Source organism: Microtus pennsylvanicus, chromosome 3, assembly GCF_037038515.1.
Source record: "Microtus pennsylvanicus isolate mMicPen1 chromosome 3, mMicPen1.hap1, whole genome shotgun sequence".
Taxonomy (NCBI): domain Eukaryota; kingdom Metazoa; phylum Chordata; class Mammalia; order Rodentia; family Cricetidae; genus Microtus; species Microtus pennsylvanicus.
The window spans coordinates 142,279,732-142,291,973 of record NC_134581.1 but is presented as its reverse complement, the minus strand read 5'-3'; the positions used below and the strand labels follow the sequence as shown (position 1 = coordinate 142,291,973).

The 12,242-nt window shown below is 53.5% G+C and overlaps 2 protein-coding genes across 10 annotated transcripts in view; one reads left to right on the top strand and one right to left on the bottom strand.

Moving 5' to 3' along the window:
- Window positions 1-5,830, top strand: part of Rusc2 (RUN and SH3 domain containing 2) — a 58,143-nt gene extending 52,313 nt beyond the window's left edge. For all 9 annotated transcript variants that reach the window (XM_075967453.1, XM_075967444.1, XM_075967446.1 and 6 more), the window contains 10 exons: window positions 459-1,103; window positions 1,291-1,476; window positions 1,610-1,750; window positions 2,448-2,524; window positions 2,671-2,845; window positions 2,934-3,039; window positions 3,608-3,654; window positions 4,009-4,804; window positions 4,893-5,030; window positions 5,113-5,830. In XM_075967453.1, the coding sequence (XP_075823568.1) occupies window positions 920-1,103; window positions 1,291-1,476; window positions 1,610-1,750; window positions 2,448-2,524; window positions 2,671-2,845; window positions 2,934-3,039; window positions 3,608-3,654; window positions 4,009-4,804; window positions 4,893-5,030; window positions 5,113-5,314 (2,052 nt within the window). In that variant the 5' untranslated portion in view covers window positions 459-919 and the 3' untranslated portion in view covers window positions 5,315-5,830. The remainder of the gene's footprint in view (window positions 1-458; window positions 1,104-1,290; window positions 1,477-1,609; window positions 1,751-2,447; window positions 2,525-2,670; window positions 2,846-2,933; window positions 3,040-3,607; window positions 3,655-4,008; window positions 4,805-4,892; window positions 5,031-5,112) is intronic.
- On the bottom strand, window positions 5,795-10,542 carry Cimip2b (ciliary microtubule inner protein 2B). Its single transcript, XM_075967458.1, has 7 exons — window positions 10,445-10,542; window positions 7,830-7,991; window positions 7,009-7,232; window positions 6,735-6,931; window positions 6,523-6,574; window positions 6,246-6,443; window positions 5,795-6,013 (listed from the first exon to the last, which is right to left on the bottom strand). The coding sequence occupies exons 2-7, from the start codon at window positions 7,889-7,891 to the stop codon at window positions 5,925-5,927; spliced, it is 822 nt and encodes a 273-aa protein (XP_075823573.1). The 5' UTR covers window positions 7,892-7,991; window positions 10,445-10,542; the 3' UTR covers window positions 5,795-5,924.
- Between the last annotated feature and the right edge of the window lie 1,700 nt (window positions 10,543-12,242).

Sequence of the window (12,242 nt, the reverse complement as noted above, 5' to 3'; positions counted from 1 at the left end):
GGCGATGGTGTCTCCCTGGACACAGAGAAGCTGATAGGTGAATGGGGTAGGGTCCGAGTGTCTCCCAGGACATGGTTTGGGGACTGTCTTTCTAACGAGGCTGTTTTTGTTTAAAATGAAAGCAAAGCCCATGGCAAGATGATCTGAGATAAGGAGATGAACTTAGTGCTGGGAGCTTGGGCATCTGCGTGAAAGTCTGAAATCCAGCTCCCTTTGCAAGGAAGAGCATGTTCAGTGTGAGGAAAGGTCTGGGCCTCTGACACACCTTAAGACCTTTGGAGATCAGAAAGTGGAGAGGCAGAAGGCAGTCCAGACCATAACACATAGGGAAGGTCTTACAAGAAGGAGCAGTGCCCCCTCCACCAGTGTGGGTCCAGCAGCCCAGGCTTGCCCACCTTTCCATCAGGTATCATATGGTGTTCCCTCTGGCTCAGTCCTTCTCCGTCCTGTTGCTGCAGGGGGCGGCACTGAGAGCCGACCAGTGCTTCGCTACAGCAAGGAGCAGAGGCCGACCACGCTGCCTATCCAGCCCTTCGTGTTCCAGCATCACTTCCCCAAGCAGCTGGCCAAGGCCCGTGCCCTCCACAGCCTCTCCCAGCTCTACAGTCTGTCAGGCTGCAGCCGTGCGCAGCAGCAGCAGCCTGCCTCGCTGGTTATCTCCACCACTCAAGGCCCAGCTCCAGCTCCCTCCGGAGAGCCACAGCCATTCACACCCCAGACCTCTGGCAGGGGTGCCAGAAAAGCTGGGCCTGAGCCGGAGACCTCAAGGCCGTCACCCCTGGGAAGCTACTCCCCTGTCCGGAGTGCCGGCCCCTTTGGGCCCAGCACTGACTCGTCCACCTCTACCTCCTGCTCCCCTCCTCCAGAGCAGGCCACAGCAGCAGAAAGTCTCCCCGCATGGAGCCACCCTTGTCCTTCCATGCGGCCTGCCGCCTCCCAGCAGCCACTGAAGGAGGACCAGAAGATTCCAACCTTGACTGAGTACCGGCTTCATGGCACAGGAAGCTTGCCCCCTCTGGGCTCGTGGAGATCTGGCTTTTCCCGGGCAGAGAGCCTGGCTCGAGGAGGTGGTGAGGGCAGCATGGCCTCCAGGCCCAACAATGGTATGAGCTTCATCTGTAGCCCAGACCTCCCACTCCTTTGAATGGCTTCTTCTGTGTTCAGCGCGGGTCACACCCACAGCGTCTGGCATATTTGCCACATCTTCTCAACCCTAGCATTTTATATGGGCCCCTGGGTGGATATGAAATGCCGTCTCCTAACTTTGCCTCCTGCCTTTTCTGTCCCCAGCCAACCACCTATCCCCTCAAGCCCTCAAGTGGCGGGAATATAGGAGGAAGAACCCATTAGGACCACCCGGTTTGTCAGGAAGCCTAGATCGAAGGCCACAGGAAGCTCGGCTGGCCCGCAGGAACCACATCTTTGAGTTCCCCGGTTCTTTTGGCCCTGCCAGCCATCTGAATTACCGGCTGAACGGTGCGTGACTGCAGTCCCTGGTATCCCAGGACAGGCTGGGATGGGCTTGGAAAGGAGTCAGTCAAGAAGGTGGAGGACACCCAGCTGAACTCTCAGGAAGAGCTTCAGGATAAGGTTTTTCTTTCCTTTTCAGGTCAGGTAGCAAAGCCATTACCACTGACCTGCCCTGACCTCCAGGACCCCTTCTCCTTAACTGAGAAGCCTCCAGCTGAGTTTTGTCTGTCTCCAGATGGCAGCTCGGAGGCCATATCCATTGACATACTTCAGAAGAAAGGTTTGTATCAACACCAGCCTGGTCCAGGGGTTCTGCTCTCACTATGCACTGTGCCTGGTGCCCTGGCTAACCCTCCAGAAGGAGTCTGTGGGTGTTAAGGTGTTAGAAGATTGCATGGCGTACTGCGCGAGGATCATATGTCAGGAACCTGAGAATCGGCTCCAGCCCTTCCTTCAGCAATGAGAGAGACGAGGGTCATATGTCAGGAACGTGAGAATCGGCTCCAGCCCTTCCTTCAGCAATGAGAGAGACTGATCCATAGTTTCTAAAAATTCACAGGAGTCTGGTGTGGTGGGAGGCAGGGGCAGGTGGATCTGAGTTCAAGGCCAGCCCGGGGAACACAGTGAGACCACCTCAAACTCCAAACAAACAAAAAAGTCCCTAAGTGCTGAAGGTATGGCCACCTGGGTGCACACGTTGGTGCCATCTGAGAAGACGAGGACAGGAACACGCTGTTAGCAGCGACCAGTGACCTCTGGGCAACGTTAGGGAGATGCTGGGGAAGGAACCAAGCATAAGTGTGAGCAAAGGGCAGGGCTGGCAAAGGAGAAGCCGCAGCTCCTTGTAGCAAGTGAGACACAAAGGGTAGAGAGGGCGGGGAGAGCCCTCTGTGGGTGGAGCACGGACAGTGGATACAGATGGGTCAGCCTCCCAGAGTCTTGAGACCAGCACAGTCACCCCAGCTCCTTCCCCGCAGGGCTGGTGAAAGCTGTCAACACTGCCGTGGACCTGATCGTGGCCCATTTTGGCACAAGCCGGGATCCTGGGGTCAAGGTAGGCTGGAGCTCTGAAGAGCTGAGCTGCGCCCTGTATACAAACTCTGGTGTTTGTATTCAGGGATGGAGATGGCCAGAGGGAACTGGGGAGGCTGGCTAAGTGAGAACCAGGTCAGGCTCCTCATGTTGTCCTGTAATCTGCAGGCAAAGCTGGGGAACAGCTCTGTGAGCCCCAATGTGGGCCACCTGGTTCTGAAGTACCTGTGCCCTGCGGTCCAAGCCGTGCTGGAGGACGGGCTCAAGGCCTTTGTTCTAGACGTGATCATTGGACAGCGTAAGAACACGCCTTGGAGTGTGGTGGAGGCTTCCACTCAACTAGGTAGGGGCCGGACTACGACTCTGGGCTCCAGGCTGAATTCGGAGCTCCAGAGACTAGAAATGGATCTCCAACCCTGTCTCTTTCACAGGCCCATCCACCAAGGTCCTGCATGGTCTCTACAACAAAGTCAGCCAGTTCCCAGAACTCACCAGCCACACTATGCGCTTCAACGCCTTCATCCTCGGCCTGCTCAAGTAAGTGTGTAGGACACAGGGTCTAAGCAGCCAGCACCACTACAGCTCTGCATCCTCTAAAGGGCCTGCTGCTGGGAATGAGGCAGTGTTTGTGCAAGGCCTCAGCATGCCTTTACCCCGCCTCACTGCAGCCTCTCGGCAGGCCCCGCTTTCTTCCTCTGCGCACCCACAAGCCCGTCCACTTTCACAGGCCCATGGCCTGGCCTCTTTAGAAACTAACTGATTTCTCAGTGTTCAGGGCCGTGCAAACTGTGATCCTCTCAATGCCTCAGAGCATGCCATAGAGTAGCGTGTCCCACCTATCAGCCCGGTCTTTACCTTTGGCCCAGAGCAGCCTGTCCTCACTCAGCAGTCACTGCTGCCCCATCCCAAGAAGAATCGACTGACTTGGGAATTCCATGTCCGCCCCACTCCCCACACCCTCAGTGACTTTCCAGAATTATATTACAAGGTGAACCGGCAGCAGCCGGCCATAAATGTCCATCTGTATTTCCTCCCTGTATCTGACCTCCTGCATTGTATGACTGTGTTCACGTGAGACTTAACCCTTTCACCTCTCCCTCTCCAGCATCCGGTCCCTGGAGTTCTGGTTTAATCACCTGTACAACCATGAAGGTAAAGCCACAGCCTGCTCACGCTCACCAGCTAGAGGGGGAGGAGAGGGGAGGGGAGGGGAGGGGAGGCCCGCCTACACTTTCATTCTCAGAGTCTGGGGCTTCTCCTTGACCCAGAGCCATGGAGGCCCCAGCAGACTTAGGCGGTCTAACAGCTAGGGTGGCCGCGAGCCCCAGCATTTCTCTCTGACCTCAGAGCTGCCACTTTAGGTGACAGATGCACGCACTGCACGCTGCAGCTGGCTTCATGTGAACCGAAGCGGAGCGCAGCCTGTGCAGAAGCATGCAGGCCTCGTCATGTTCCTCTCAGACCAGGTCCCACCTCTGTGCGTGACGTCACCCTCTCTTTCCCTAGATATCATCCAGACCCATTACCAGCCCTGGGGCTTCCTGCGTGCTGCTCACACAGTGTGCCCTGGCCTCTTCGAGGAGCTGCTGCTGCTTCTCCAGCCGTTAGCCCTGCTGCCCTTCAGCCTTGACGTGCTGTTCCAGCACCGGCTGCTGCAGAGCGGGCAGCAGCAGCGGCAGCACAAGGAGCTGCTGCGTGTGTCCCAGGACCTGCTGCTCTCTGCACACTCGACACTGCAGCTGGCCCGGGCCCGAGGCCAGGAGGGCCCTGGGAAGAGGGTTAAGGGTGTGGGCGCCTCAGAAGGTGGAGAAGAGGATGAGGAAGACACGGAAGAGGCGGCTGTGGCCGGGGGGAGCTCTGAGCACGCCAGGTGGACCCGAGGGGGTCAGGCGGGCTGGTGGTACCAGCTCATGCAGAGCTCCCAGGTCTACATCGATGGCGCTACCGAGGGCTCTCGGTTTCCTCGCAGTAGCAGCGCTGGCAGTGAGAAAAAGAAAGGGGTAGGCAGTGGGGGGCCTTCTCAGGCTCCACCACCACGGGAAGGTGTAGTAGAGGGGGCTGAGGCCTGTCCTGCCCCCGAAGAGGCCCTTGGCCAAGAAAGGGGCTGGCCTTTCTGGATGGGGAGCCCCCCTGACTCCGTGCTAGCTGAGCTGAGGCGGAGTCGAGAGAGGGAAGGGCCTGTTGCGCCACCAACAGAAAATGAAGACGGGACCGCGACCGCGGAGCCTTCCTCCGGAGGCATCAAATGGGGACACCTCTTTGGTTCTCGGAAAGCTCAGCGGGAAGCCCGGCCTGCAAACAGGTGAGAGCTGCTGGCATAGACAGTGGTGTGGCAAGCCTGGTCTAAATCTGGACACAGGCAGAACCCGAATCTGTCTCCTCCCCCTTAGGCTGCCTTCAGACTGGCTGAGCCTGGACAGGTCTGTGTTCCAGCTGGTAGCGCAGACAATGGGGTCCCGTCGGGAGCCGGAGCCCAGGGAGAACCTGCAAGAGTCACACTCTCCAGCCCTGCCCTCCAAACCTCCGTGGTACGCCCAGGGGAATGAAGTATTGGGGAGCTTGACCGGCTTCTCAGAGGCCTTCTCTGACCTCCGTTCGTTGTTTCTCCAGCGAGGTGCAGGCGCTGTGCCACCATCTGGCCACAGGCCCTGGACAACTGAGCTTCCACAAAGGCGATGTCCTGCGGGTGCTGGGACCAGCCGGAGGAGACTGGCTGCATTGCAGCCGGGGCCCTGACACGGGCTTGGTACCTCTGTCCTATGTGACATTGACTCCAACTCCAAGTTCACCACCTGGAAGCAGCCAGAACTGAGGCCTTATGCATGCTGGTGGCCTCAGGGACCCTGATATCCCCAAGACTCAGAGTCCGAGAGTTCTTCCCAAGCCCTTAGGCTTGGCTGCAAAAAGTAGACTGAGAGCCGGGGGCCACGTACCCCTGTGCTGGCACCTGCTCCCCGTGCTCAGTATTAATTACTCCTCCTCAACCGTCCCGGCGACTCTGTCCAGACCTCCACCCAGGAGAGGAGGGGAGGACACAGCGCTGGGCTGCCAAGATCTTTACTGGCCCATCTGGGCCAATACTTCCATGGGTATAGACAAGTCTCTGGAGGGAGGTGGCCCAGAGGCCGTTTGTGGGTTTACTAGGCCGAGTGACAATGAGGATGGATAAACAGTATTGGGGCCCAAGCCCCGAGCCCCCCATGCTGTAAACAGACAGTGACCAGTGCCTGGTCGTCAGAATAGGAGGAGGAGCCCAGGCTTCTGTTTATGTATGTATGTATTTATTTATTTATTACGCCTATTAATAAAAAGGTGCTCAGCCTCCAAACTGTTTTCTTTGTGCCCCTCCCCCTACCTGCCTCTCTTCCTTCCAAAAAGATCGCCAGGATAAGACAAAAAGAGAGACCTTGAAATCCTGGTACTTAAGCCAGGAGCTGTTTCTGAGTGGTGCTGAGGCCCAGAGCATCATGGGTGAGGTGCCCAAATGTCCCACCAAACTGGAACTTATACCCTGTGTGGCCAAGAGAGTCTGTCATGTGTAGGCAGAGGCATGAAAATTCCATCTAATTCCCAGCCAGCTGCGTGGACTCCAAACCACCCTCTGAAATCTGCCCTCAACTCTCTCTGAGTGCCTCGGTTTCCTCTCTAAAGCTAAATCACAGAACCTGACATCCTCCTTATCTGTTTATTGCAGTTCCCCAAACCACCCCATCCACCCCACTCCCACCTCCAAAGCCTCTCACCTGGCACATAGCCTCCATAGTGAGGAAGGAGACCCAGGTTCTGGAAGTTGGGCCTGGGGAGCGGAGAAAGAGGTTTGGGATCCTTCTGCACTCTGCCCTTTGAGCACTTCTGCCCAAATTCCTGCAGTGCCTGGTTGGTGAGCACGGGAAAGCTGGAGCCAAAGAGGAAGCGGGCACGGGGCACGTAGCCAGTGAAGCCTGGGAGTAGGGGGAGATGCTGAGTCAAGACATCCTGGGGATCTCCCCATGCCTTTGGTCGTTACCCACGTCCACTCACCTGACATGAAGAATTTCTGGGGATCTGTGTCATCCATGGAGTACGGGGATGTCTAACAAGAGATGTTAATGAAAGAAAAATAGGATTGTAAGTTCAGGCTCCCAGGAGACAGAGCTGGCAGCCAATCCCCATGTCCAGTATCCACAGCCCCCATGGTGCCCCCAGGCCTGAGCCCAGACTCCCACCCCCATCACTAGCCTTCCCCAGCTCACTTGGGCCACCTCCTGCTTCAGCTCGGGCTCCTCTGCCTCGGGTCCTTGGTCTTTCTCGGCCTCTTTTCCTCCCCCAGCCTCCTTTGACAGCTCATGACTCCCCTGCTGCCCCTGCCTTTGCGTAAAATTATTCATAGCTTCAGCCCAAACCTGGTTGCAGTTCTTGGCAAACATGAACTGTGCCTGCGGTATAAAACCTAGCAGAGAGAAGGGTGTGTGTGTGTTCAGGACACACCCTGTGGGGAGGGGACCCCGTTCAGGCCACCATACAGACCTGTATACCCAGGGACTATGCTGGAGCTGAGCCTTTCATGCCCGCGCCTGGGAGGTAGCCTCCCCCTGGAAATCCCAGGAGATCTTGGAGACTGGATGGGAGGCAGAAGCTTGCGGTGAGCAGGAGGCCAGGCTAGGCCAGGAGGGCCTCGAAGGAGCTGACTGGTCACCTGCCCGTAGGTCTGGCCCATGCTATACCGAAGCAGTGGGCAGTGTCCAGTGTACCTGAAGCACAGGACCGGCCCCTTAGCTCCACGACTGTCACCGTCATCCTGACACAGGCACAAAACCCTGCTCTTGTTCTGTATTTGGAGTGTTTGTTTCCCTCTCTGTGTGTTTCTTTATAGACAGGGTCTCTGTGGCCCAGGCTGACCAAACTCCTTTTGTTCCTTCTGCGCCCCACCCCCTGCTGGGATCAGGCAGGTACCAACCACCCCTCACCCCCAGCTTTAATCTATAGGTCGTTTTCGTTCGTTTCTTTGTTTTCCCTACTGGAGACTGAACCTAAGCCTTGTGCATGCTAGGTAAGAATTAAACCACTAAAGCTGCTACTTGCCCCCCCCCCCCAGCGTTTCCGGGCTCCCTGCCTGGGTTTGCAATCCTCCCACCCTGCTTCTACCCTGTTTCCGTGGAGAAGACAACACAAACCTTGGTTAGACCCAGCTATTCCGTGCCCCGGTTCCCCTTTCCATACAACACCACAGGTACCCCCGTTCTCAAACCAAGATGTCAGCTTGACCCAGGGTCTAAGTGAACCAACTCCCATCCCCAAACCCCTGTTCCCCAAAGCAGGCAGAAGAGCGCTGTGGGAAGAAGGCTTACCCTGGAATATAGTGAGGATTCCGAGGGCTGAGTCCTGGGATGTCGGTGTTGACCACAGCCATGGGAACCTGAACAGTTAGTTCCTTTTATTTCCCTTCCAGGAGGGGACTCTGGGCCGTGTGTACTGTGTCCAGGGCTATGGAGCCAGAGGAAGGGGTGGGGCTGAAGGTGGAGAAGGGAGGTACTGGTGTGGAGATTGCCTGGGCAAAGCCAGCAGAGCCAGAGAGGAGCAGACTTCTTGGTCTGCCCTGGGACTAATGCCATCCTGTCACGTGGGGCAAGGCAGAAACTGAGGGGTACACCTCCTTCACTGCACCCCAAGAAAGCTGCTAGGTGGGAGTGAGGGGATGAGAAAGACCATTCGGCTCTATGTCAGAAGACTTCCTGCTTAAGGTCCTCCCTGGCTGAAGAGAAGTGTCTGGTGCCCCAGGAGGCTTGTGGAAAGAGCTGGGGTTTGTGTAGAGAGGCTTCAAGGAGAACGAATGGGAGTTCCACAGGCCTCTGGGTTCGACTGAGTCACTGTCCCCTCTCACAGCTGCAGGTGGCACTGTTTACCTCGCCCACTCTGAAGCCCAAATCAACATATACAGGTGTTTATTTTTTCCAATGCAAGATTCCTGTGCACATTCACTGTGTTCCCCTTTAAAAGGGCCCTGCCCACCTCCCATCTCTCACTCTTTCTCTCTCTCTCTTTTCTGTCTTCTGCCACTCCAGAGGCCAGTCTCCCCTCTCCCCCTTTTCCCATTCACCTTCCCTCCACCTGAGCTCTGACACATGGTGTCTTTCTCTTCTGTGCCACTTTTTCTTTTTTCGTTTTTTTTATTTGTCTATAATTTTATTTGACTATCATTAGGTGTCTGTTCTATGGAGAGACAGAAAGGGTGTGGATCTGTTATTAGGAGAAGCATGAAGGAATTAGGAAGAATGAGAAAGGGGGAACATGGTCAGTATTTATTATATGAAAATAACTCTTTTCTTTTTACTTGATGAATTCAGTTTTATTTGTTATCTAGCATCTATCACTCAATATCCTTGCTCCCATTGGGATGTTTTTTTTTTGGAGACCATTTCTGATCAGCTAGTGTTGCAGGACTACCAGCTGTTAGCCATAGAGCTGGAGGCACAAGACCATCAAACACGTCCAGGTGAGGCTGTGGTGATGGGAAAGGATCGGGCACTTTAAGCCCTAGGGAATCGACCTGGATCCATCTCGAACAGCATCTTGCCAGGTCCAAGTGACGTGTGACAGTTCAACAGAGACGATTGGTGAAGTGAAACAGCCAGATACTCCAGAACTGGCCAGCACCCCAGCTTTCCAGGTCCCCCAAAAATGAACAATGCCTCCAGGTCAGCAGGATGTAGGTTGTCTTGAGAACATGGGGCCTCATCCCTGCCTCACCTGCTACCCATTTTTAACTCCTCACTTTTTTTTTCTTTTTTTGGTTTTTCAAGACAGGGTTTCTCTGTAGCTTTGGAGCCTGTCCTGGCACTCACTCTGGAGACAGGATGCCCTCAAACTCACACTGCCTCTGCCTCCCGAGTGCTGGGATTAAAGGTGTGCGCCATCACCACCCGGCCAACTCCTCACCTTTTTATAATAAATAAAAAGGGAAGGATATTAGCGGTCAGGCACCTGCACCAACCTGCCCTTGCGGTCAGTATACGCCCTCAGCTGCAGCCACTAAGAGCCCCTCTTGTGCACATTCACTGTGTTCCCCTTTGAAAGGGCCCTGCGCACCTCCCATCTCTCCCTTTTTCTGTCTGTCTGTCTGACTCTCAATCTCTCCCTTCTCTCCTGCCGCTCCTGTCTCCCGAGGCCGGTCTCCTGAAGCCGGTCTCCCTCCCCGCTTTTCCCATTCACACCCTCCCATAAAAACCCTCTGCCTGAGCTCTGACACACGGTGTCTTTCTCTCGCGTGCTGCTTTTTCTAAATCACAACAGAAAGGGTTTAGGAGAAAGTATGAAATTGAGAACTGGAAAGGTTAGAATTCAAAGCTGAGGATTAAAACAAGGGTGTTTTTTCTCAGGGGGAGTGGAGACTGAAGACAGTCTCCTGTAGCCTAGACTAACCTCACACTGTGTAGCTGAGGGTGACCTTGAACTGCTGGTCACAGGCTTGGGCTAGAGATCAATTTTTCTGCAGTAAAGACTGCCCCAGATAGAATCGGGGTACCAGTGAGGTGAGACCACATACTTAAGCCATGTGGCTCAGTGGCAGGTCACCTACTTTGTGTGTACAGGCCCTAGGTCAAATCATTAGCACTGCAAATGTTTTTAAAAAGCAGAAACAGTCGGGCGGTGGTGGCACACTCCTTTCAGCAGAGGCGGAGGATCTCTGTGAGTTCAAGGTCAGGCTGGTCTACTAGAGCTAGTTAGTTCCAGGACAGACTTCATAGCTACAGAGAAACCCTGTATCAAAAAAAAAAAGAAGAAGAAGGGGAGAGAAATAGAGACATAGAGACTAAAGAATCAGGAGTGTAAGACCACCCTTAACATCCTTAACTACACAGCAAGTTCAAGGTCAGCATAGGCGGGCTATTTAAAAAATACCATAGATAAAATAAAACTGTTTTAAACAGAACAGAGAACAATAGCATAGATTTCAGGTGCTTACCTCAGATGACACGAGACAAGGTAGATGTGCTGCTGTTAAAATCCCAGCTTCTCTTTGGAACGGTGTTTTCATACTGTGTGTTATAATACATCATACTAAACAGGTCAGTGATAAGAGTCAGACTCCAAAAATGATACTGATGTACCCGCGACACGAGACCCCCAAACAAGACCACAACAGAGCCGGTATCTGATGCAAACACAAAGGAGTTTAATTGATTTCAAGCTTGAACTTGGTCCACTGTCCAGCACTCTGGCCTAGCGGGTGGAGGAAAGCAGGCTTGAGCATTTACAGATTAGTGTTTACATAGGGAAAACCACAAGGGAAACCCCAGGTGGCTCACAGCCTGGTCAGAGGGTCTTGGGGTAACTGACATTTAACCTCATTGGTTATGGTGAGGGAAGTACAGAGTTGAAGAGTAAAGTAGTTAAAAATACATCAGGCATGGTTGAGACATGTGGTCAGTCGCTGTCACTAGCCATGTGGTTAGTGGCTGTCATCAGTCATACCCAGGGTGGAGTTCAACTCATTTGGAACTTGGGCTCATGGAGAAGCCATAAGAGGGGTGGTCTTAGATTTGACCGTCACAGATGCAACTCTGTTTGTGGTCCAGAGTGGAGGGAACTACTTAATCAGCCAGGATTATTGGTGCAGGGTTGTAATCCCAGCTACTCAGGAGGCCAGATCACAAGAAGCAGGTCAACCTGGGCTACACAGTGAGACCCTGTCTCAAAATGGAAAATGTAAAAAGTGGTCCAGGGGTGCAGTTCAAGAGTAGAGCATTTGCCTAACATGGATGAGACTCCAGGTTCATCCCCAATACCCAAAAGGAAAAAAAGAAGAAATGAACAGAAACAGTGGTATCTAGACATATCAAAGGAAAGAAAATGGTACAATATCTGCCTGTTTTACATTTATAACATTCTTCAAATCCACAATAATCAATATTCATTGGTTATTTGTTTGGCAATTACAATGAAAGATGCATTCAAACTCCCATGGCGCCGGGCGGTGGTGGCGCACGCCTTTAATCCCAGCACTCGGGAGGCAGAGGCAGGCGGATCTCTATGAGTTCAAGGCCAGCCTGGTCTACAAGAGCTAGTGCCAGGACAGGCTCCAAAGCTACAGAGAAACCCTGTCTCGAAAAAACTTAAAAAAAAAAATCCAACTCCCATGGCTTACTTATCCCACACTAAAATTAAAGGACACACTGAAGGGCTTCCCTGTGCCCAAAATTATGACCAGAAACAAAGACAGAATCAAATCCACAGAAACTTTAGAAAATTATCAGTTGTTCCAGATACTTATCAGGTTTCTCTGTGTAGCCCTGGCTGCCCTGGAACTCACTCTGTAGACCAGGCTGGCCTTGAACTCAGAGATCCGCCTGCCTCTGCCTCCCTATTGCAATCTGGCAAGGCCCTGTATTTCAATGGTCAAAAAAGTTCAACATTTTCTCAAAAAGTTAAACATACTTCTCTGTCCTGAGAAGCCATCCTTAGCATTGTCTTAGTTAGGATTGCTATTGCTGTGATGAAACACCATGACCGGAGCAAAGGAAAGGGTTTATTTAGCTTACATAGCGTGAATCACGGTCCACTGAGGGAAGCCAAGACCGGAACTCAAACAGGACAGGAAGCTGGAGGCAGGAGCTGACACAGAGGCCATGGAGGGGAGCTGTTTACTGGCTTCTCCTAATGGCGTGCTCAGCCTGCTTTCTTATAGAACCCAGAACCAACATCCCAGGGATGGAATCATCTACAATGGGCTGGGCTCTTCCCATCTAATTAAGAAAATGCCC

Bases quoted from the DNA above. Each gene is read 5' to 3' on its own strand.
- Cimip2b (XM_075967458.1), bottom strand. From the start codon at position 7,891: ATGGCTGTGGTCAACACCGACATCCCAGGACTCAGCCCTCGGAATCCT. The intron at 6,575-6,734 runs GTGAGCTGGGGA...ATCTCTTGTTAG, and splicing joins TGAAGCAGGAGGTGGCCCAA to ACATCCCCGTACTCCATGGA. The intron at 6,014-6,245 runs GTGAGAGGCTTT...TTGGCCACACAG, and splicing joins CTATGGAGGCTATGTGCCAG to GGTATAAGTTCCAGTTTGGT.